At 47.8% G+C, this 24,678-nt stretch overlaps 1 protein-coding gene across 1 annotated transcript; it reads right to left on the bottom strand.

Annotated features, from left to right (window-relative positions):
* Positions 1 to 15,654: 15,654 nt before the first annotated feature.
* Positions 15,655 to 21,483, bottom strand: KRT9 (keratin 9). The gene is given in 11 exon segments (XM_017880230.1): positions 15,655 to 15,674; positions 16,788 to 17,236; positions 17,642 to 17,865; positions 17,988 to 18,113; positions 18,874 to 19,035; positions 19,306 to 19,462; positions 19,586 to 19,668; positions 20,834 to 21,079; positions 21,082 to 21,364; positions 21,366 to 21,411; positions 21,414 to 21,483. Coding segments are annotated over 11 exon segments (1,866 nt in total).
* Positions 21,484 to 24,678: the final 3,195 nt, after the last annotated feature.

Below are 24,678 nucleotides of genomic sequence, written 5' to 3'. Positions count from 1 at the left end.
AAAATTAGCCGGGTGTGGTGGCGGGTGCCTATAATCCCAGCTACTCGGGAGGCTGAGGCGGGACGATCACTTGAACCAGGAGGTCAAGGCTGCAGTGAGCCGAATGCACTCTGGCCTGGGTGACAAAGGGAGACTCCACCTAAAATTTTTTTAAAAAAAAAAAGAACTAGTATGAAGGGGATACTCTCAGCAAGTATCCCCTGCCCCAACTTTTTGTACCTCAAACATGGCTGTTTGCTGTGGATTCTGAATTTGCTTTGTTTCCTTTGTATTTTGCGGAGTTTTCCATTAGGGCTGACAGAAGTTCCTTTGGGAAAATCCTAGCATGTGTTAGTCATGCCGAGGGGAATGGAGGGAAGGCACTTGGCTTTGTTCTCATTTGGGCCTGAGAGAAGGGAGAACAGTAGGACCCCTGGGGCTGCGGGGCTGGCGTGGCCTGAGATGGATGTGAGATCCAGGGGCAGAGAAAATGCTAAGAGCTTTTTGGACCATGGATTTTCCATGACTTAGAAAGTCAGTGGAGGCCGCCCTCCCTGGTGCCCTCATTCCTTCATTGCCACTGCATTTGTTCCATGCACTGAGGAGTCTGGTGAGGAAACTGAGGCCCAGAGACAAGAAATACCTGGGACAGAGACTCACTGTTCATGGGTGGCTGCTTGCTTTCCAAGAAGACATTTCCAGAGCTTTCCTGCTCGTGGGAGGCATCTGTGATTGTTTTAGACAACATGAGGCGAAGAGGGTGGGATTGCGGGTCACACCCATTCAGATCCTTTGAGAGCTGAGTTATGTCATCTCTCTAAGCCTCAGTTTCCCATCTGGGAAGCTGGTGGTAGTGAGAAATAAGGAAGATGACTTCTGTACAGGCTTGCCACCGTCCCAGGACAGACGAGGCCCAGCTGCGATACAGAGGAGGTGACAGCCTGGAGCGGGGTCAGGGTGCAGAAGGAGGCACCTGGAGGAAGGGGCAAATGAGGAGAGAGGCTGTTGTCCATGCAGCACACTCCTTGGAGGGAGAAGGGACCCAACTTATACATGGCTCGCTCAGGTCGGGGGCAGGAGCCTCTGAGGTGAGGGGGGCGTGACAGGCACATGGGAGCTCCTACGCAGGGACACGCCCCTGCCCTGGGGGTTACTCAGTGGGACTGGGAGTTTGGCAGGTGGTGCTCCCCAGTCCAACACTGCTTCTGTGGGTCAGGATGAAGACTCATCTTCTTGCCTGTGACCTCCTCCATGAGGGGCTTATCCAGAACAAAAGCTGTGGGCAGTTCCTGATCAACAGGTTCTCCTCCCCCACTGCAATGCTAAAAAAAGGTGAAAACAAAAGGGACATGTGCTTCTCTGCGATTCTCGGGGTACAGTTCAGTCTCCCCACTATGAGCAAGTCCTCCACGACTGACCCCCTACTCCCACCAGCTCTCCATCATCCCTCATCAGCCCCTCCTCTCCCTCTGCACAGTAGCCCCAGCAAGTTCAAGTTCCAGCTCCTCCAGTGGGCCACTTTCAGTCACACCTCCAGGCCTTCACTGATGCAGTTCCCCCTGCCCAGAACTGCCCACCCCCAACACCCACACACACACACACATACACACCACCACCACCACCACCTCCACCTCCAGCGAATATCATCACCGCCACCAAATATCACCGCCACCAAATATCAAATATCAAATCCAACATCTTCCTAGTGTATTGGCCCAGTACTTTCTCCAAAGAATGTTCCCTGACTCCCGAGACTGTGTTAGTTGTTTCTGCTGTATGGCCCAGAGTCCCTGGGCTTCCCCCTAATGGAATGCAGCATACTGTATGGAGGTGACTGTTACCTGTTGGTCTCCCCAACAAGACTCTGTGGGGCAGACTCTGCCTGAGTCACTGTAGTAACTCCAGCCAGTAGCCCCATGCCTGGCACAGAGCAGGCCCTCGGTGAGTACTCATTGAATGAAGGGGTCAATGACAGGCAGAGTCTCCACTTGGGGCCCCCAGTGAGCAGAGAGCTTGGGGAAGCTAACCTTCCTCCCCACCCACACCCCACCTTTGGATCTCAAGCTTGACTTATGGGTTTGGTGTTGATTTACTTCCCTGAGGTTTCCCTCCGTCTTGACAAATGCTCCCTCTGACAACCCCAACATGACTAAGTCATGATGAAGGCAAGAGATGAAAGGAATCATGTATGAGAGTTTGGCCTGAGTTCAGGTGAGGATGGCATGTCTCTGAGGTTGAGGGTGCTGGTGCAGCAAAGACAGATTGAGGGATTCCTGGGTGGGAAGAAAGCTCAGGAAGATCAAAGCCGTCAGAGGACACATTAAGGGAGGAGACCACCCCTCATATCGTCTTATGCCCAATTTCTGCCTCCAAAGAAAGAAGAAGTAAAAACTAAAAGGCAGAAATGAAATCCACAGGCAGACAGCCCAGCACTGCACCCTGGGCCTGGTAGTTAAAGATCAACCCCTGACCTAATTGGTTCTGTTATCTATAGATTACAGACATTGTATAGGAATGCGTTGTGAAAATTCCTGTCTTGTTTTGTTCCGATCTAATTACAGGTGCAACCGATGCATGCAGCCCCCGGTCACATACCCCCTGCTTGCTCAATCAATCACGACCCTCTCACATGCACCCCTTAGAGTTGTGAGCCCTTAAAAGGGACAGGAATTGCCCACTTGGGGGGCTCAGCTCTTGAGACAGAAGTCTTGCCGATGCCCCCGGCCGAATAAACCCCTTCCTTCTTTAACTAGGTGTCTGAGGAGTTTTGTCTGAGGCTTGTCCTGCTACAACATGAGTGTCACACCCAGCGTGTGGGTGCAGAACCATCCTTAGGGACTGTCTGTCCTTGCTGGGTTATTCACCCAGGACCCCTCTGCACCCACACTCTGGTTCTGACACTCTTGTGTCCCCCGACAGCTTTGATCTTCCTGGGGAGAGATCAGGGTACGTTTTGGAGAAAATTGAGGCCACAGCACAATCTTAAAAAGTGTTAAAAACTGTTAGAGGCCAGATAGGTCATGCTAAGAGCAGGAGATAGGAAGCCAGATCAACACTGGTGTGGGTGACTTGGGCCAGGAACTTTTCTTCTCTGAGCCTCAGTTTCCTCATCTGTAAATGGAAGCAGCAATAGCAACCTCACACAGTTGTGAGAAATCAACAAAATGACCTACGGAAGCTTCCTGGCCCATGCCCATCCTAGGACGCCTCCCCAGCCACCATGGCCAGGTCAGGAGACCCCATCTGAAAGTACAGCCCGTTCCTCTCATCACCAATGGCACTCGGTCAGCACTTGCCCATCTGCCTGTCTGCCTCAGGCACCAGACTGTGAGCCCATGGGGGCACAGACTTCGTCTGTTCTGCTCACAATTCCGTCTATTCCCAACCCCTGACACAGAATAGGCACCCAATGAAGATCTGTTGAATGAATGAATGAATGACTTAAAGAGGGGATTAAAATAGACAGGGACTCCAATATGAGATTTTCAAAAAGAGGCAGGTGAGGACCTACCACGCCTTACCTTTCCTCACGATCTTTTAACTTCATGTCGTACTATTTTGTCTGGGTTTTATTTTTTGTTGTTGCCTCATTTCTTGAACATTTTTTCTGGTTTCACAAGAATTCCCTCAGACAATCCCCCTGGAGCTTGGTCTAGTAAGAGGAACAGAGAAAGGAACTGATTTTATTCCTGTTTGGGCCTGAGATGGGGAGCACTTCAGAGCCCGAAGCCAAGAAGCTGCAGCAGCAGCAGCCTCCACAACCAAGAAGGACATTCCAAGGGGCGGGGACTCGAGATCAAAGCTCTAGAGATTTGGGTAGAGATTTGCGGAGTGTTAGAATGATATGAATAATAATACAGACCCTCCTCTGTCATCCTCGTCCCTCCACTGTTTGCTCGTTACCCCATTCCTCCCTTTGACAAGCACAGACCCAGGGTCTTCTTGGGGGAAACTGAGATCCCAGAAAAGAATCTACCTGTGTCAGGTCACTCATCTTATCCTCAGCTCTTCATACTTCCCACGTAAGGCTTTTTTCTTTCCTTTTTTCCTTTCCTTTTTTTTTTTTTTTTTTTTTTTTTTTACTTTAGAGACAGAATCTCATTCTGTTGCCCCGGCTGGAGTATAGTAGTATGATCATGGTTCATAGCAGCCTCAAACTTCTGGGCTCGAGTGATCCTCCCACCTCAGCCTCCCAAGTAACCCAGTAATTAGGAAAACAGATGCATGCCACAATGCCTGTCTAATTTTTTTTTTTTCTTTTTTTGGTAGATACAGGGTCTTGCTCTGTTGCCCAGTCTGATCTCAAATTTCTGGCTTCAAGTGATCCTCCTACCTCAGTCTCTCAAAGTGCTGGGAATACAGACATGAGCCACCACACCCAGCCCACATAAGGCATTTTTGACAAGCCTCTGCTTATGGGATTTGCTAGCCTCTGTATTCCTTTGGGGCTCAATAATTGCTCAAGGCCATAAAGAACAGGAAACAGAGCACCAGCTTTGGAGCCAGGCCAAACTGGAATTATATCTTATATCTTTGCTTGATCATTTACAAGCTGTGTGACCTTGGACAAGTTACTTAATCTCAAATCTAACTTAGAATTTGCTTGTCTATAAAACGGGCTTCATAATCCCAGTGTCCTTGGATCAGACTTCCTAGATTCAGTTCCTGTCTCCACTGCTTAGGATCTGTGTGACCTTTTTGGCAAGTCATTTCATCTCGCTGAACATGTTTCCTCATGTGTAAAATGAAAACGTGGACAGCATCATGAGACTGCTGTGAGGATTAGATAAGGGGTTTATTCCCTTATCTTATATCAAGTGCTTAGCGAAGTGCCTGGCACGTTATTAAGTGTGTTTATCAGTGTTAATTCTTGCTCCTTCCTTGTGGATAATTGTTCTTATACTTAGTCACCCGAAATTCCCCCTCTGGTGTCTGTGCCTCCCTGCTATAGAAGCCAGAAATTAGCCTTCCAACCTCCCTTGCAGCTGGAGCACAGACACATAATCAGTCACACACATCACAGAAGCCTGTAAGCTGGGAGCTAATTGTCCAAAAAAAAGGAGACACCTGGTTGAATCCATGCTGGAAGCAACAACTGCAGACCTCCAGCTTCTATAAGCAGCAGTGCCACAAGTTTGGTGATAGCGCCAAGTGGAATGGGTTACTGAATGTGCACCTGCAGATGGTGGCAAGCATGGGCTTCCTTTGGGCTGTGCTGCCTTCAAGCCTGTTCCCTGGGAGTTCTTCCTGGAGAGTCTATGGCTTACCTAACATCCTTTAACAAACTGGCTTCAGAGTGTGGCTTCCCTTCTTTGCAGGCAAAAACCCTGAAAGATACAGAATTTAGTAACAAGAGTGATTACTGGCATGAGACTTCTAAAAGATCTCTGTTTGGGTGTCCAAAAGACAATGTAAATTTAGCATGTCTGAAACTGAGTCCCCATCTTCCATCCCACAACTCCTATCATCTAATTGCTCAGACAAAAGACTCAGAGACCTCCTTGACTTCTTTCTTTTATAATATGCAGTCCTTCAAGAACTCCCGGCAGTGCTATCTTCAGGTGATGCCCAGCATCCAGCCACCTCTGACTATCTTCACTCTGAGTGCCAGGGGCTCTTCACCTGGATTACCTCCCTGCAAACTGGGCTCTCTGTTTCTGCTCTTAGCCTCGCAGCCTCTCATCAAGTGGCCTGTCACTCCTCTGCTCAAGGTCCTGTGTGTTAGGATGATCGTCAGCACTAGCTGCTGTGCCTGGAGTGGTCCCCACACATGCTTGACTGCCTCCCTCACTCCGTCAAGTTGATACAGAAGGGCTGGGCTCCTGGCTAAACCCTACCCTTAAGCCTGGAACCTCAGCCCTAAAGGACACCATTTTTCCAAAAAATGTTACCTTTTTGGCCTGCCTGCCCACATGCTCTGCCCATAAAAGACTCCAACTGGCAGATCAACACAAGCGGCTTAGCACTGAGGATACAAGCAACTGAGCGGTGAGCAGAAAAGCAACTGAGCATCGGAGACTGTGGATAGATCTGGCTAACTTCAGATGGTGCAGCTTTGGAGAGGGGCCCTGCCGGGGATGGTGGGGCTTCAGGGAAAGATCACCATCCCATCCCCTTTCCATCCTCCCTTTCCACTGAGAGCCACCCAACGCTCAGTAAAGTATTCTACATTCGTCACCTTTCAAACAGTCCATGTGACCTGATTCTTCTTCCTGGATGCCAGAAAAGACCCTGGGTGCTGAAAAGGCAGTGGCTGCCACCCTGACCCTCCACTGAACTGGTTGGTATTTGGCCATCCCTCAACAGCAGAGCTGAAAGAACATGGACGCCGCTGCAGGGCCCGAACAGAGCGCTCCCACCGGAGAGGAGCGACCGGCCGGTTCCAGCATTCATTTGCTCCGGTTCCCACACTTGCTCACACACTCGCTCCCACAAGGAATGGCCAGCAACAGGCTGAGTGAAACAAAGTGCTCCTTAGCCGGGCATGGTGGTGCACACCTGTAATCCCAGTACACCTGTAATCCCAGCTACTCGGGAGGCTGAGGCAGGAGAATCACTTGAACCTGGGAGACGGAGGTTGCAGTGACCCGAGATCTCGCCACTGCACTCCAGCCTGGGCGACAGAGTGAGACTCCATCTCAAAAAAAAAAAAAAAAAAAAAAAATACAAAGTGCTCCGGTTCCCACCCATGAAGGGCATCAGGGGAACTATTCTATCTCAAAGTCATTGCTTACGTTTTACCTTCTCAGTGAACCCAACCCTGGCCATCTATTTAACATTGCTCTCCTCCCCACCCTGCCATAGCACTCCAGTCCCCCTAGATAGTCCCTACTTCTTTGTGCACTTACCACCTTCAAATATAGTATTATTTATTCTTTATTACATTTATTGCTCTTGCCCAACCCTTACCTATAATGGAAACTCTATAAAGGCAGAAATCTTTGTCTCTTTTGTTCATTGATATATCCCAAGCACCTAGAACAGTGTCTGGCATAAAAGCGGCTTGGTACATATTTATCCAATAAAGTTTGTTGAATGAATGACATGATAATCACTTCAGTTAGCTGGCCTAAATGGACCAGTGAAAATCTGGCTGTGATTAAAATGAGATTCTAGAAGTCCACAGCTTGTAAATTAAATTGAAGTTGGCTAGTTTCTTCTAACTGTACTGAAGAGCTTAGAGAAGGAGTAATACACTTGAAGTTCTAAGTTCCCGACTCCGTAGACAGTCAGAGGACCAGAGACTGTCCACAATTATTCTTTAAAAATATCTCATTTCGGCCGGGCGCAGTGGCTCAAGCCTGTAAGGCGCGCGACCAGAGACGGCGGATCAAACCAGAAAGCGTCAGCGAGATCGCAGGAACCATCCTGAGTAACAACTGTGAAACACCCTCTACCTACCTATAAAAAATAACAAAAAAAACATAGACCGGGACACAGAGGTGGGCGCGGGGCCGACTCGCTAGTCAAGATACATCAGGCAGGGCTGAAGGCACGCAGACATGGCGTGAAAACCGGGAGGAGGAGCTTGCACGTGAGCCTCGGACAAAACATCCAACAAACAAACCCAAAATCAACCCAACCACAAAAAAAACAAAACAACAACACAACCCACTGCCATCCCGGACCACGCACTCCAGCACACACGCAACAGACTGAAGACTCAGATCTCAAAAAAAAACAAAAAAAAAAATCTCATTTCTTGTAGTTACAAAGCTGAAGTAGTTAATAAACTTAAAATTGACTTCTCCAACTTGAAATCACAACCTTGCCAAGTCTCTTGTATAAAAATTAGAGCATTGATCAGGAAAGAGAGACACCTACAGAATTGGAGCAGGAAGATATTAGAGAATTTAAGTGACTCCAAACTCCAAATTATCTTCACACTCTACCCTACCACCCTTTATTGCTTTCAAAACCACAAATAAGCCAGATGCCAGCATACCCGGGGGAAGAGGCCAATTACAAAGACAAAGCTTAGAGAAAAAGGTTTACACACCAGGAGAGTTTCAAGCTGTCGCTAATCTATATGAGCAGAAATGTGAAGACTGGGATTGGAAATGAAGTTTTGATCCAGCTTAGTTAATATGGAAGCATTCACCAGAGATTGGAAGTTCAGCTGCTAGCTTAAGTGTCTGGAAGTGGATCAGAATGGTTGCTCAGATGGATGACAGAAACCGAACTCAATAATGGCTTATTCGAAATAAAGTTGTTTCTAGAAAATCCTTTTTGTAAAGAAGAAGAAGGAATCTGACTGCCTAGGGAGACAGGACTGTTGGGGTAGAATTATCGTGTGGAATCCATTCACTCATTCACCGACTATGAGAGCCCAGAAGACACTGTGTAGACGCCAGCTATTAAGAAATACATAGATCACGGGGAACACAGCATCTTTGAAAAACACAGGAAGAGTTGTTCTCTGGGGATGTGGATGGAAGATGCTGCAGTTGAATTAGGCCTCCTGATTTGAATGGAGATGACATCTCAGGTACAACACGACAAAGGTGAAGAGCTGGACTAGGATAAAATCTGTAGGAGTCTGTGATGGTGGGCCTCTAGGACAAAAATACATGAGCAGACCACCAGTAAGGGTTCAGTTTTTTGGTTTTGGGGTTTTGTGGTTTTGTGTGGTTTTTTGTTTGTTTGTTTGTTTTTGAGACAGAGTCTTACTCTGTCACCCAGGCTGGAGTGCAGGGGCGCAATCTCGGCTCACTGCAACCTCCGCGTCCCAGGTTCAAGTGAGTAGCTGGGATTACAGGTGCCCGCGACCATGCCCAGTTAATTTTTGTATTTTTAGTAGAGACGGGGTTTCACCACGTTGGCCAGCCTGGTCTCGAACCCTTGACCTCAGGTGATCCACCTGCCTTGGCCTCCTAAAGAGTGGGGATTATAGGCATGAGCCACCATGCCCGGCTAGGGTTCAGTTTTAAGTAACAGAAACCAATCTCACTTTCCTAACAGAAATAAATTTAATACAGGGCATTAGGTGCTGGCAAAATCATTAGAAGGCTGAAGAAACAGACTCTGTACTGGGCTTCTGGGCATGGCTTCCATATTAACATCACAGAAGTGGACCCCAAGGGAACTCCTCTTGGTCTGCCACAATCAGAAAGCTTGGGAATCAGGAAGCCACTATCAGACATGTTGGCCCAAGGACCATACAGTATAACTGGCAGATCTACACAAAGAAAAAGCATTTGATTTTTCCCCCTCTACCTCTCTCTCCATTCAACTCATGACTCAGAGTGCATCTGATTGGAAAAACCTACACTATGGCTGTAGGGGAGTCTGGAAAAGGGTAGATTTTAGATTACCAGCCTCTATAGTATAGGAAAGCCCATTAGAAGGATGCTGAAACAGATAGGAGTGAGTCAGTCTTCCATATCTGCCACTTTCACTACCCCGCTCCCGCAAAAGAAAACTTTAGGTCAGTAAAAGACCTGTCTTGAGCCCCGTGATTCCAATTCCAAAACTGGAATTGGCTCATAGACCCAGAGACCTTTGAATAAAGGGGAGGCTTTGAGGAAGGGCCCTGCAGTCACATCACAAGCACGCACCATACATCCACCGAGAGCCACCTGACGCTCAATAGAATCTTCTGCATTCATCACCTTGCAAACAGTTCGTGTGACCTGATTCTTCCTAGACACCAGACAAGAACGTGGGTTCCCAGAAGGCAAGGGCTGGCACCCTGACCCTCCCGTAGGAATCTATGGGTATTTACAAGAATAGCTGTCTACTGAGGGAAGGAAAATACCCAGGCCTTTAGGGATGACTGGACACTGGCTCCAAACCAATTCTAATCTCTGCAAATGCAGAGCAATACTGTGGTTCCCCAGTTAGAATGGAAGCTCATATGAGTGTAGGTTGTATCTGTCATCTTGTCACTATTCTTTTCCAGACAGATCTAAAAACTACATCTCCCAGCCTTCCTTGCCACTAAGATGAGCTAAGCAATTTAGGTTCTACTAGTCAGATGCACCCATGTGGGCTTGATTTAGAAGGGAGCTAGGTGAGGAAATGAGGTTCACCTGGGACATCCAGCTTACTGGTATGGACGGCAGAAGCAGCGTGGCTCCGCAACTCCAGCTGAGTCCAGAATTAGTGCAGAATGGACTCAGAAGGCTCCATTCTGACTTGGTGGTTTCATGGTCTTGGCAGAGGCAGCAACTCCCTTGGCAGATCCACTCTGCTTTGTCATTTGGGGGGGTTCTGGAAAAATCACCCTAGATTATGTTTCTCCAGCCCTCCTAGTGATTCTCTGAGGTATCTAGATTTCTCGGAAATCCCTTACTTGTTAAAATAGCCACAGAGTAGTTTCTGGTAGTTGCAATTGAGAATCTAACCAATACAGAGATCAGATGACAAATGGAGTTTTAGCCCCCGTTTGCTTCTCATGAGCCCCGTGGTATTCCAGACCAATCTGTGGTTATTTCCCAGTGTCTGCAGTGGACTAGACATAGTCAGTAAATGGCTCCTGATCTATGGAGTAAGGATTACATGGTTTATAAAAAGCGCTAACAATACTGCATCTCTAAGGGAATGACAGAGATTAGTGCCACATGAAAGATTTGATGGGCCAGGAGCAGTGGCTCATGCCTGTAATCCCTGCACTTTGGAAGGGCAAGATGAGGGAGAACACAGGAATTTAAGACCAGCCCTGGCAATATAGTGAGATCCGTGTCTCTAGTTGAAAATAAAAAAAAAATAAAAACTTCAAAAATTACCCTGGGGTGGTGGCACACGCTTGTAGTCCCAGCTACTTGGGAGCGTGAAGTAGGAGGATTGCTTGAGTCTGGGAGGTCAAGCCTTCAGTGAGCTGTGGTTGCACCACTGCACTCCAGCCTGGGCAATAGAGAGAGACACTGTCTCAAACAAAAAAAAGATTTGATGAATTTAAGGTTAACTTGCCTATTTTTTCTGTGCAGAACATGAACAGATATTAGAGAATGGCCATGAATTATTTTACAATTTATCACATGGTTGTTCCAACAGCAGTCATTGATCCAGATTGTGTCCCTTTTCTAAAGCAGATCACCGTTGACCCTGGCACCTGCTGTGGGAAATTCTTTTTTCCCTATCCCAATAAACAAAGAGTACCAGAATAAATTTGCTTTCACCTACAGAGAAAGTAACACAGTCATTCTCCCTTATCCATGGTTTCGCTTTCTACAGCTTCAGTTACCTGTGGTCAACTGTCATCCAAAAACATCAAATGGAAAATTCTAAAAATAAACAATTCTTCAGTTTTAAAGTGTGCTGTCCTGAGGAGAGTGATGAAATCTCACACTGCCCCACTCTGTCCAGCCCAGGAGAGGAATCGTGCCTTTGTCCAGCTCTCCACACTGTATGCACCACACACCCGCTAGTCACTTAGTAACTGTCTCAGTTGTCAGATCAACTGTCGCAGTACTGCCATGCTTGTGTTCCCTTATTTTACTTCATTATGACCCCAAAGTGCAAGAGCAGTGATGCTGATAATTCAGATTTGCCAAAGGGAAACCGTAAAGTGCTTTTTTTTTTTTTTTTAAGACAGAGTTTTGCTCTTGTTGCCCAGGCTGAAGCGCAATGGCGTGATCTCGGCTCACTGCAACCTCCACCTCCCAGGTTCAAGCGATTCTCCTGCCTCAGCCTCCTGAGTAGCTGGGATTACAGGTATGCACCATTACGCCTGGCTAATTATGTATTTTTAGTACAGGGTTTCTCCGTATTGGTCAGGCTGGTCTCGAACTCCCAACCTCACGTGATCCACCCGCCTCCCAAAGTGCTGGGATCACAGGCACGAGCTACCGCGCCCAGCCAGCAAAGTGCTTTCTTTAAAAGAAAAGATGACAGTTCTCAACTTACTAAGAAAAGAAAAAAATCATATGCTGAGGTTGCTAAGATCTACAGTATGATATTTTGAGAGAGACCACATTCACATAATTTTTATTACAGTATATTGTTATAACGATTCTATTTTATTAATTATTGTTGTTAATCTCTTACGGTGCCTAACTTATAAAGTAAACTGTATCTTCAGTATGAATGTGTAGGAAAAAGCACAGTGTATATAGGTCTAGGTACTATCCACAGTTTTGGGCATCCACTCAGGATCTTCGAATGTATTCCCTGTGAAATAAGGAGGAACTGCTGGGCATTTTTCCAGGATGTGCAGAGAATCAAACTTGGAGGGTATGCAAACAGAAAATTCCCCAAATCATGCTCAAAGATTGCTCTAGGAACACACCACTGCTGTCACTGCTGGCCACCAAAATAGCAGCTCAAACTATTGATGGTGGGCACTGCATATCTTTGCCAGAGCCGCCGCTATTGCTTCCTCAACAAACCACATGTCTCTGCCCAGCCTTGTTCCTGCCGTAACAAATTCCACTCAGCACCTCCTTTACATCAAAAGCAAAGTCCTTCACTCCAACGGTGTGCAATGGTTAAAAAAAAAAAAAAAGTTTTGTGTGGGTGCACCTGAGTGGCAGGGCTGTCAGAGGCCCATGCCCTAGATGCAGGTCAGCTCGGAAAAGCAAGTTTCTGGCCTCTCCCTCAGGGAACTTCAGACTCAAGGTGGAGAAGTTCCCAAATTGAGGTAGAGAAAAGATACATAAAATGGGCCGGGCATGGTGGCTCACGCCTGTAATCCCAGCACTTTGGGAGGCCGAGGCAAGTGGATCACCTGAGGTCAAGAGTTCGAGCCCAGCCTGGCCAACATGGTGAAACCCCGTCTTTACTAAAAATACAAAACTTAGCTCAGCATGATGGCAGGCACCTGTAATCCCAGCTACTCAGGAGACTGAGGCAGAAAAATCGCTTGAACCCAGGAGGCGGAGGTTGCAGTGAGCTGAGATCGTGCCACTGTACTCCAGCCTGGGCAACAGAGCAAGACTTTGTCTCAAATAAATAAATAAATAAATAAATAAATAAATAAATAAATAGAGATGTAAAATGGTAGATGAGGAAGACAGCAGGTAGCAGAAAAAGAACCAGAGAAGAGTGAACAGTTGCACATTAACAGTGGAGCACTAGAAATGAGATCATAGACTCTCACTGCTCAGGTGTCTTCCTAGAGCCACCTTTGACCCAGAGACACCAATGACCTGCCTGCTCCCATATCCACAGATTCCAGGATCTTGAATCCCCCTGGGTTTCTGTGTCACTTCATGCCCTAAGTGTACTCTTATGTAACTCCTCTGCTGGTGATTTGAGCCAGCCTGTGGCAATTTGTGTTTTCCAAAAATGACCACACCAATATATCCCATTGCATATGCTGTTCTTCAACGTGACATGCACACATCTCCATCTAGAGACGGGGTTTGTATTTGCTTTCTATTTCTGCTTAACAAATTACTGCAAACTCAGCAGCTTAAAACAGCACCCATGTATTAGCTGACAGTTCCACAGGTATAATCAGATTCTCCCTGCAGGATATCACAAGGGTGAAATCAAGATGTCAGCCAGGCTGAGTTCTCAGTTGAATTCTCATCTGGGGGAAATCTGCTTCCAAACTCTTCTTTGATCTCGGAAAACTTCAGTTCTTTGCAGTTGGAGGACAACGATCTCCTTTTTCTTGCTGTCTCTCAGCTCCTAGAGCCCACACATATTCCTTGTTCCACGACCCCGTTTCATCTTCAACCAATAAGGGCACATTGAAATCTTCCCAGACTTCAAATCTCTGACTTCTGTGACCAGTCAGACAAAACTGGTCTTTAAACTGAATTTTAAACGGTTCATGTGATGAAATCAGGTCTGCCAGATAATCTACCCCTCTTGAGGTCAACACATTTGAGAACTTAGTTACCAAAATCCCTTCACAGTAGCACCTAGGTTAGTGTTTGATCGAATAACCGGGAGAAGATACGTGTACAGCAGGGCCAGAAATTGGAAAAGCATCTCAGAATTCTGCCTACCACAGGTCTATATCCTTTCCCTTGAATCTAGGCAGGCCTGTGACTACAGAAGAAGTGACACTGTGTGACTTCCCCATCCAGGTGATAAAAGTCAAACAGCCTCTTTCTGGTGGTTTCTCCCTTGGGACATGTGTCTTGGGAGCCCTGAACCAACATGTAAGAAGTCGGGCTACCCTGAAGCTACCACACTGGAGGGATCACATCGAGACTCTCCACAGAGATACAGACAGATGTCCAAGGAGCCCCAGCGAGGCCAGATATGAGTGACTAAGACTTCAAATGACTCCAGCCCCCAGCCTGTAAGCCGCAAGAAAACCAAGAGGAGCAGAGACAAGCAGTCCCCAACCAAGCCCTGTCAAAACTGCAGATTCACGAGCAAAATGAATTTTGTCATTTTAAGCCTCTATACTTTGGGGTCGCTTAATAGGCAACTATAGTATCGGGTACATAGGCTGAGGGAGCCTATTTGTCCCTAGTGATAAAAAGGATTTTTGACTATCAGAATCTTTAGAGAATATTATTGGCCGCTATCTTGCGGAATGTCCCTTACTTTGCCTTGAAGGACTTTATTTATGCCTATATTTTTTACTTGAAATCTTCCAAGCAAAGACCACATCATTTTTTGTCTTGTTTTCCTCCATAGTTAACACACGACATGCCAACACACTATGGCAGATCGTTTGCAAAAAATTGCTTCAGTTATTGCCCTCCCTATACCCACGCCCATTGCCATGTGACTTTGCAGTTCCTCCCCTCAAGAGAAGTCTATTTCCCCTGCCCTTGAATCTGGGCTAGGTTGTGACTTGGTTGGCCAATACAGTACAGCCAAAGTGACTTCTCTGAGCCTAAACCTCAAGAGGCCTTGCATGTTTCTGCTCATTATCTTGGAACACTTGCTCAAGCTAGTTGGCTGGAGGATGGGAGTCACATACCCCATTTATCCTCATCACCCCAACTAGCACCCAGCCAACTACCAGAGGAAGAACCACAGATGCATAAAGGGAAACAAAGCTTCCCAGTCTAAACTGCAAAACTGTAAGCTAAATGAATGGTTATTGTTTTCAGTCACTAAATTTGGGTTCCTTTGTTACAAGCAAAAGTTAACTAATAGAAAAGTGAACCCACACTCTTTATAACAGATTGATTATCCCTTTACTCTGTCACCAAGGACAGAATGCAGTGATGCGATCATAGGTCACTGAAGCCTCCAACTCCTGGGCCCAAGCAATCCTACCACCTCAGTCTCCTGAATAGCTGGGACCACAGGTGCCCACAACCATGCCTGTCTAATTTTTTTTTTTTTTTTTAGTTTTTGTAAAGACAGGTCTCACCATGTTGCTCAGGCTAGTCTTGAACTCCTGGCCTCAAATGCTCCTCCTGTCTCCGCCTCCCAAAGTGCTAGGATTACAAACATGAGCCACTGTGTCCCACCCACCCTATCCCTTCTTAATCCCAAAGAACAAATGGGTCAAAGTCTGAGTTTGATTTGCAGTAGGAAAGCTTTATTATAGTTAAGATCATGCAGGGTGTGAGATCACCCCAGGCCAGAGAGAGGAAAGAGGTCTGTCTCCCCAACCCTGAAGTCATCAAAGCCAAGAAGGGTTGGAAACCAGTGGAAAGCCAGAGGCATATATGCCAAGTCAGTCCAGTCCCAAACGGGCACAGGGGCTCGTTGCCAGCTATTCCTGATGTCAGGATCCAATAAGCAGGCTTCATCAGGGGTCTGCCCATCTGGGGATACTCAGCTGGGGCTGGGCAGGAGAAGTTTACAGAGGCTCTAGTATCGCGAAAGGAAGCCTGTGGAGAGACAGAAGGGAGATGAGGGGGAGAAGGGAGGACTGTGAGCAGGAGCAGAGAGGTTGGGACTTGGGGAGAGATGGGGAAACTCGAAGTAAGGACACTAGAGCTCAAAGAGCTGGAGAATCCTGAGGTGGAAGGACCCTGGGTTCTCCCAATCTACTGGTCCCCATCTAATTCCTGAATCTCTGTTGCAGCAAACCTGGCAGATGCACCCCCAAGTCTGAGGGTGGGGAGCTTATGAGGCAACCCCCTCCATTCAACAGATATGTTAGTCAATTATTTGGATACTGAGGCAAAAGATGGCCCCAGCCTCACTCCTAGATGTACATCCATGGCCCTGCAGTGCCACTGGACACACAAAACCACATCAGACACCCTGCAGGGCAGCTCCCAGGCACCTCAAGTCTTCTCTGAGCTAAACATTCCCAGTCATATTACCCAGCGTTTTACTATAATTTCACACATTTTTATTTTATAAAACTCAATGTGTACATGGGAAAATTTTCCCTGATCTAGAGACCAACTCACCTGTGTGAGTCTTTCTTACATTTAGATTATGTTCGTCCTTTTGGCAGTTGCATCATGTAATAGCTGTGCAAACCAACCACTGACTGAAATCCCTGAGTCTCTTTTCCACCTGAACTGTTGCTGATCCAGGTCCCCCATCCTCATGAGGGTTGAAAGTACCGGCTGTGAAGCCCCACAGAGCTGAACCCCTCATTTGTGATTGTATGACTTTGACCAAAGTAGTTATTTTCTCTGAACCTCATTTTCCTTAAAATGGGGATTATAATGAAACCTAACTCAAAGGGTGTATCATGATAATGCACAATTTTCAGCCCATCTCCTACACTACTGAGACTCAGCCATGTATAGATTTAGTCCTAGCCTCATCCGAGGCTCTGTCAAAAATAATGATCAATTGAGAACCAAGGACATGTCTCTGGCACCTCACTAGAGGTTTCCCTAACATCCAGCTCTATTCAGAATCTGTATTTCCCAGAGATTCCAAAATACTCAAAACAAAAAAAGAAGGTGATACCTTGACTCTCCACCCCACAACCTAGAGTTGTGCCTCCCTCCACCCCACAACCTAGGATTGTCCCTTACCTTTTGTCTCATCTTGGTCACCAGATTTTGAGGAAGAAGACTGGGAATGGGATGATTTTCCGCTTCCTCCTCCATAGCCGCCACCACTTCCACTCCCTTCTTCACCACCTCCGTAGCTGCCTCCACTTTCACCTCCAAAACCACTTCCTCCACCATGGCTGCCTCCACTTCCTCCCCTGGACCCACTTCCTCCACCATAGCCACCCCCACTTCCTCCTCCAGAGCCACTTCCTCCTCCATAGTTGCCCCCACTTCCTCCACTATGGCCACCTCCACTTCCTCCGCTATGGCCACCTCCACTTCCTCCACCATAGCCACCTCCAGAACCACTTCCTCCACCATAGCTGCCTCCACTTCCTCCCCTGGAACCTCTTCCATAACTTCCTCCACTTCCTCCTCGACCTCCTTGGCCACCTCCAAGACCAATTTTTCCAGCTCCGGAGGATTCACTAGGAAAGAAAGAAAACAAGAGAGTTAAAATGAGTGGCCCACACACACATATATAAGGATGGACCTGGATAGAGTCAGGACCCAAACATGAATCTTTCTGTTTTCCTTCTTGGAAGGACAGAATCTGGGCTGGCACCATAGCTGGGAGGGGAGAGCTTCCAGTTTAGACTGTGGAGCCTTCCCCTCCCTGGAGCAGGGAGGCAGCGCCTTCTCTCAGTGTCACCATCCTCCTTCCCCAAAGCCCAAATGCAGTGAGATCCCCACCGCCCCCAGGATGAAGAAGTCCTCAACCCATAAGACCCTGTGTATAAGAACTTCCCCCAGCTGCCTCTATCCAGAGGGGCAGAAGGAGTATTAGAGGCCTAAGGGACCCCTGGGGTTCCACCGAATCCTGGGGCACCTACAAGTCTTCCTGGCCTCCCTCAAGGAGGTTGCGGTAGGTCTGGATTTCCTGCTCCAGCCGCATCTTAATGCTGAGCAAAAGGCTGTATTCCTGATTCTGGCACTCAATCTCTTGCCGGACATCAGTGATCTGGGCCTCCAAGTTACTGATCTGCTCCTGGATCATCTGCAGCTGGCCACAGTAGCGGTTCTTCGTGTCTTCCAAGCTCTTCTCCAGGGCTGCTTTCTAAGGGTCAGGAGAAGGCTTTGAGAGGGATGCTACATCATAACTCCTCTTCTTCCCACTCCTGGGCTGCAAAGCCTTCCTGTGCCCCACCTTGGCAATGAGTCTACAGCAGAGCTACCAACCTTGCTGAGCTGAGACTGCAGCTCAATCTCCAACTCCTGGACACCGTGCCGGAGCTGGGTCACCTCCTTGGCACTGGACTGCACCTCCTGACCGCTACTGGATACCTCGTTCTCGATCTGGGTTATCTGCAAAACCAAAGGCTCAGTAAGCATCAGGCTGGGCCAGGAGCTTCAGTGGGCGAGATTCTGCCCCATTCAACCAGGATCTTCACCTGCAGGGCCAAGGCTGATCCAAAGCCAAGGACAAGTCTTTCTGAGTTCTGGGTACCCTCCAGCCATGCAGGTTTGTCCAGTCCTCTCAACATGACATTCCCTCTCAACAAGGTTGCAAGACCCTTCACACTTTGTCTCACAACCATCTTTCTAATCTAACCTTATTCCGAACTTCCCCCACCTTTCACACACACACACACATACCACAGACCATGCCTTCATGTATGTGCCAGACTCTGGCTAGGCACTGGAGACTCAAGGAGGAAGAGAACCACCAAGGAGTTCAGTACAGTATGGGAGACATACTGTATCCCTCTCTTGTAGTCTTACATTACATAGCATTAGATTAAATTGTTCACGTTCTGCTTTTGTTCACACACATCTAATAAACTGTGAGCTTCTCAAGGCAACAATCTTCTTTGGCTCATATCTGAGACATCAATACCTCTGAGACATCAATACTTTACATATAACATGGCACTAAGAAACTACTTTGTAATGATGTTGGTATGCAGTGAATGAAGATGGTTGAATGACTTCCATTGGAAGATGGATAAATGACAGCTGCACTGAGAGATGGAGAGATAGGAGGATGAAGGAATGGGAGGCCGGAGGGATGGAGATATGCATAGATGGAGGGGAGGAGTTTGAATGGGCAGCCCACTCTGCTCACCTGAGTCTCATATTGATTCTCGATGTCCTTTCTGTTCTTAGCAATGAGCTGCTCATACTCCTGACGCATGTCATTGAGGGTCTTGGTGAGATCTTTGCCAGGAGCGACGTTTATCTCCACATTGACATCTCCACTGTTCTGCCCAGTCAGCTGACTCATCTCCTGCCAGGGAGGAAAGGGAGATGAGGTCAGGGATAAAGTCCTCTGCACCACCTTTCAGATTTCTCCTGTGGTCCCCACAGGGTACAAAAAGGGGACACAGTTGTGAAGCCAAAGCCCACCCACTATCATAGGTGATGCCAAGGAGAAGCTGAAAGTGTCCTCCAGAGCAAAGGAGAGGGTGTCTCCCAGGTAATTCTCCAAAGCTCCCCTGCTGTCTCAGCATTTCTGCTCCTCCCTCTCCCCAGTAACCCATAAGCCCCAGCACCCTACCTCCTTATGATTCTTCTTGAGGGCCATCAGCTCCTCCTGCAGAGTCTCATACTGCATCTCCAGGTCAGACTTCTCCATGGTCAGATTGTCCAGCACCTGCCGCAGGCCATTGATGTCAGCATCCACTCCTTGCCGCAGGTTTTGCTCCATCTCGAACCTGCAGACCAGCCAGGGGTAGAAAATAATCAAGAGGGAACCAGGCCCTACCAGGACCTCCAGAGCACTGAGGTTCAGGGGGTAAGGGCTGATGACAGGAGAGGAAAGGAGAAGCAGGACTCACTTTATCCTGAAGTCATCTAGTGTCATGCGAGTGTTGTCGATGTCCACAAGAGTTTTGTTGTTGCCCACTGTCAGGTCCACAATCTGAAAAAAAAATGACCCAACCATGAAATCACACTGTGGACCACTGCTGGGAGGGCAAGAGGTCAGGCAAAGCCACAAGAGGTGAGGATTCCATTCAGGAAGATTCTCAAGAGGAATGAGGAACTTCCAACAGCTGGGACATGGCACAGACCCCTTCCAGCCTTCAACGAAGATGTTTGGTGTGGCCTTCATTCGTTCATTCAACAAATATTTGAAGATCTACTGCAAAGGGCATTGTAGGATTTAGAGATTACTGACATCCTGTTCCTCAAGGAGCCCACCATTGACTACAAAGTCAAAAGTGTCCTAAAAGAGTTCAAGGAAAGGAGAGGTGGCTTATGGCAATGGGAGATCAAGAAAGACTTCAGGAAGGAGGTGGCTGGCAATTGAATTGGGTGCTGAAGGATGGCTAGGGTGTAATATTAATAAATAAATGGAAGAGGTTTGGAGTAGAAGAAACAGCACATCCAGAGACATGCAGGAATGAAAACAAGAGGAATCACTGAGCATATTGAAGAGTCAGACTGTGAGCTCCACCAGAACTCAGTCTAGCACATCACTGTGTCTACCCAGAGCAACCCTGAGGGTAGGCACTCACTGAACTGAATGGCTGAATAAATGGATAGATAGATGGACATGTGGGTGGAGGGAGGGAGGGAGGGAGGGAGGGAAGGATGGATGGATGGATGGATGGATGGATGGATGGATGGATGGATAGATAGCTTCTTTTCCCAGAGTTCTGGATCCTCTCCATCACTTGAATAACCAAATGTACAATCGGGTCCAAAATACCTCAAAAGATCAAGATACACTCCTAAAGAAGCCTAGGAGAAGTACAAAGGAAGACAGAGTACTGACTTAGACCAGACCTAAAGGAGGTTCCACATCCAGTCCCAGCTCAGCTCATGTTAACCCAGGCCTCCTCTCTGCTCTGCCCAAACTCTGAAAGTTGAAGAAATGGAAATGAACCCTCAGAGCACAGGCCAAAGTCCTATCCTGGGATCCCCAGAAACCAAACACAAGTTTGTTTCTGATGAAAGCGTACATTTCCAAAACGTGGACTCCCTGGCTATTATCTGAGCTTAGAGTTTAGCGTTTTACCTTTTTTGGAAGATAAAGAATGTAGGAGGAAAAGACCAAGACAGAGACAGTTTCCTGCACCTACCTGGTCCTTGAGATCATCAATAGTGTTGTAGTAAGAGGAGTAGTTCTTCTGGACTGCAGCAGGGCCCTTCTTGTCATACCAATCCTGGATCTTATTCTCCAGGTCATTGTTGGCCTCCTCTAGAGCCTGCACCTTATCCAAGTAAGAGGCCAGCCGAGTATTGAGTTCCTGCATGGCGCTCTTCTCATTAGTAGTCAGAATACCACCATCACCGCCTCCAGCACCACCTCCAAAGCCCCAAATCCACCCCCATAGCCACCACCAAACCCACCCCCATAGCTACCACCAAAGCCACCTCCAGAACCACCACCAAAGCCACCTCCAAAACCCCCCGAACTACCATAGCCTCCAGAAGCACCACCAAACCCTCTGGAACCACCCCCAAAGCCACCGCCTAAACTACTGGCACTAAAACCACCCCCAGATCCTCCGCCGTAGCTGTAGCCAAAACTGCCGCCACCTCCCCTCCCACAGACACGAGAGCTTCCCCCTCCATAGCCACTGGAAGAGCTGAATCGGCCCCTCCTCCACCGCCCCTGAGGAGCTGAAGCGGCTGTAGGAAGACCTTATGCTGCCCCGCTGCCCACGCCGCCCCCGCCACCCCCGCCGCTGCGGCTCAAGTGGGACGAGGAGAACTGTCTGCAGCTCATGACACGGCTGGTAGCTCACGGGTTAAGAAGCAGTGGTAGGAGTGCTGCCGGCTCCCAAGTGCAGGGTACAGAGCTGTCCCTGGGACTGCCTACTTATACCCCCAGCTGAAGGTGGCACACCTAGGTGTGCCCTTGGTCTGTGCCAGCCTCCCCCCACAGACCTGAGAGAGGTCTGGGATACAGAGGCAGCTCGGCTGCCCCAGGCTCAGCGTCCTTTGGTGACTGCCTGGAGGCAACCCAGCCTCTCTCCATTGTGTGGGATAATTTGATGATATTAGGCTGTCAGGGCCACCATAAATCAGCTCCACTGCCACAGGGGTGACCTAGATCCTGGAGCCTGGTCTCTGGCTGGCCCCAACAGCAGGTCTGAGACTTAGCCCCTTCAGGATAGAAACTCGCAGGAGCAGAGTCACCTCCTCTATTGATGGTCAGTGCTGTCTGCATCCCTCCTTGCTCCCACCTTGTGCCCACTGTGGGCTGAGCTGGAACCAGGGTACTAAGGAGTTATCATAGAGGAGGGGGAGGCATAGGCCCTGCCCTTGTAGAGCCCCAAAAGGATGAAAACCAGTCCTTGCTCTCAGGATCCTCAAGGCTTTCTGCGGAGACTGAGGCTCTGCCCTTGAGAGACTCCAGTTTGATAAGAAGACAACAGGCATGGCCAAAAGATGGAGAGAGGCACCCAGACCTTGCCCGCCGGTGCTCAAGGACAGCGTGCAGAGTCCACACAAAGGGCTGGGAGAAGAAAGTGGACCAAATAAACAAGGGGGTGCCGACACTAGCTGACCTCTGAGCAGGAATGCAAGTGGCTCGACTGTCCTGGTCCTTTTGCAGGGCCCAGCAGGGAGTGTGGAATTGACCTTGGTCGAGTGCGTACCCAATACGGAGCTCGGGAGGGGATACAGAGACGTGTGACTTATCCCTGCTCCTGGCAGAAACTTGGATGTATATTCTCGTCACCAAGGCCAGAAGAGAATGGTGAAGAATGCACTGGTCTCTGGTCTGCCTACCTGAGCTCCATCCAGCTCTGTGCTCACGAGCTGTGGGACTTTGATAAGTTACTTAACTACTCTGTGCCTCAGTTTCCTCCTCTGAAAAACGTTGATATGAATAGTTTGTCCATCTCCTAGTAAGAGACTTGTGAGAAATGCTCAAAAAATGTTTGACTGTCTCTGATCATTCAGCCCCCTAACTCCCTGTCAACTCTGCCCTCACCCGGACCTTAGCCATGAGCTTCTAACTGCCCTCCCTGCCTCTCCCATGTCCCTCTGACTCTTCCTGCAGAGCAGCCAGAATGATCTTTCTAATCCATGTCTGACAACATCACTTCACTGGCTTCGCTCTACCCTCAAGATAAGGTCCATATTGCTGGCACATAGGCCAGTCCCCATTTTTCCATTCCTGCCCCATCTCCCACCATCCCCCTGACCCCCTAGAAAACCATACAACGCTCCCCAAACGCCCTTCTTCCCTCTAAGAATACTCGGCACTTGCCGTGACCTCTAATTGAAATGTCCCTCTCCATCTTTTCTACACAGAAAACTACTCATCTTCAGTGATCGCTCTGAGTGCCTCCTCCTCTGTCTTCCTGTACTCTCACCCCCTGGGTTTGTACTGTGCTCTGTTATAGTGTCTCACACTTATCTCCATGGCTCTATGAAGCACTTGATGAAGAATAAAAGTTCATGTACTGAAAAAAAAGAAGAAAGCTCTCTCTGTTGGCAGCAAGAGCTCCTCTAAACCTGCCTGTGCTCATCTTGTACCTGCCCCATTGCCTAGCGCCACGTCTGGTCCAAGTAAGATGCCAACACATACGAGATGGAGGACAGATACCAGTCATTCCAGAAAGATGCTCATTGCTGAAAAGGAGCTAAAGGTAAGGAAAGAGAGGCCAGAATGGTCAGCAAGGGCCTGAAAGAAGCAATGCCTGCAGGTTTAGGAGGCATAGATGACTGGTGTTTCTTGAGGGGCTTTTAACTGATGCTCAGCGACTGTCAAATAATACTGAAGTGGCCGCATACAGTGGTCTACGCCTGTAATCCCAGCACTTTGGAAAGCCAAGGCGGGCAGATTGCCTGAGCTCAGGAGTTTGAGATCAGCCTGGGCAAGATGGCAAAGCCCCGTCTCTACTAAAAATATAAAATAATAATCCGGGCGTCATGGTGCACGCCTGTAATCCCAGCTACTCAGGAGGTTGAGGCATGAGAACCACTTGAGTCCAGGAGGCACAAGTTGCAGTGAGCTGAGATCTGTGCCACTGCGCTCCAGACTGGGCTACAGAGCAAGACTCTGTCTCAAAAAAAATAAATAATAATAATAATAATGAAGCACTTGGAGAGAAGATGTCTTTTTTCCATGTTGGTTGGTTGGTTGGTTGGTTGGTTGGTTGGTTGGTTGGTTTTGAGACAAGAGTCTCACTCTGTCATCCAAGCTGGAGTGCAATGGCATGATCACAGCTCACTGCAGCCTCAACCTCCTGGACTCAAGCCATCCTCCAGCCTCGGCCTCCCAAGTAGGTGGGACTACAGGCACACACCACCATGCTCAGCTAATTTTTTTTCATAAAGATGGGGTTTCCCTATGTTGCCCAGGCTGATCTTGAACTCCTGGGCTCAAATGAGCCTCCTGTCTCAGCCTCCCAAAGTGCTGGGATTACAGGCATGAGCCACTGTACCTGGCCTCTTTTTCTACTTTTCTATCTTCTGATTAGTCAAGGATGAAATCTCATTTGGACGCTATGGCCTCTCCAATGCCCCACCACACTTATCAATCACCCTGTTCAAAAAAAGAGAGCCAGCTTTGGGCTCAGAACCTTTAGAAAGTAACGGCATCTAGTTAGAAGTTACATATTTCTGTATATCATTTCCTTCTGCTTCTGGCAAGTGAGTATGATTTTCTTTTTGGTAGTAATGTAAGATTTCCTTTATAAATGTATTAGTTGAAATGAAAGGTGAGTTAATTTACCAAAATGTGTTAAATAAATATATAAATGGATGGTACAAAATATGTTAAATTAAAAATTAAGCAAGTAGTTTAAGTTTTGAAAATTAAAAGAGAATGCAATTCTCTTTTATTCAATATTCAGAGAATCCTGAAGGCATTTTATGAATGGTTAATACATGGGAGACTCTTAGATCAAGGCTAGTGGCTTTAATTGATTCCCTTTCTACTTTCTTTTTTTTTTTTTTTTTTTTTTTT

Source organism: Rhinopithecus bieti, unplaced genomic scaffold (assembly GCF_001698545.2).
Source record: "Rhinopithecus bieti isolate Rb0 unplaced genomic scaffold, ASM169854v2 scaffold_11744, whole genome shotgun sequence".
Lineage (NCBI taxonomy): Eukaryota > Metazoa > Chordata > Mammalia > Primates > Cercopithecidae > Rhinopithecus > Rhinopithecus bieti.
The sequence above is the reverse complement of the archived record's forward strand: the minus strand, read 5'-3'. Positions and strand labels throughout refer to the sequence as shown.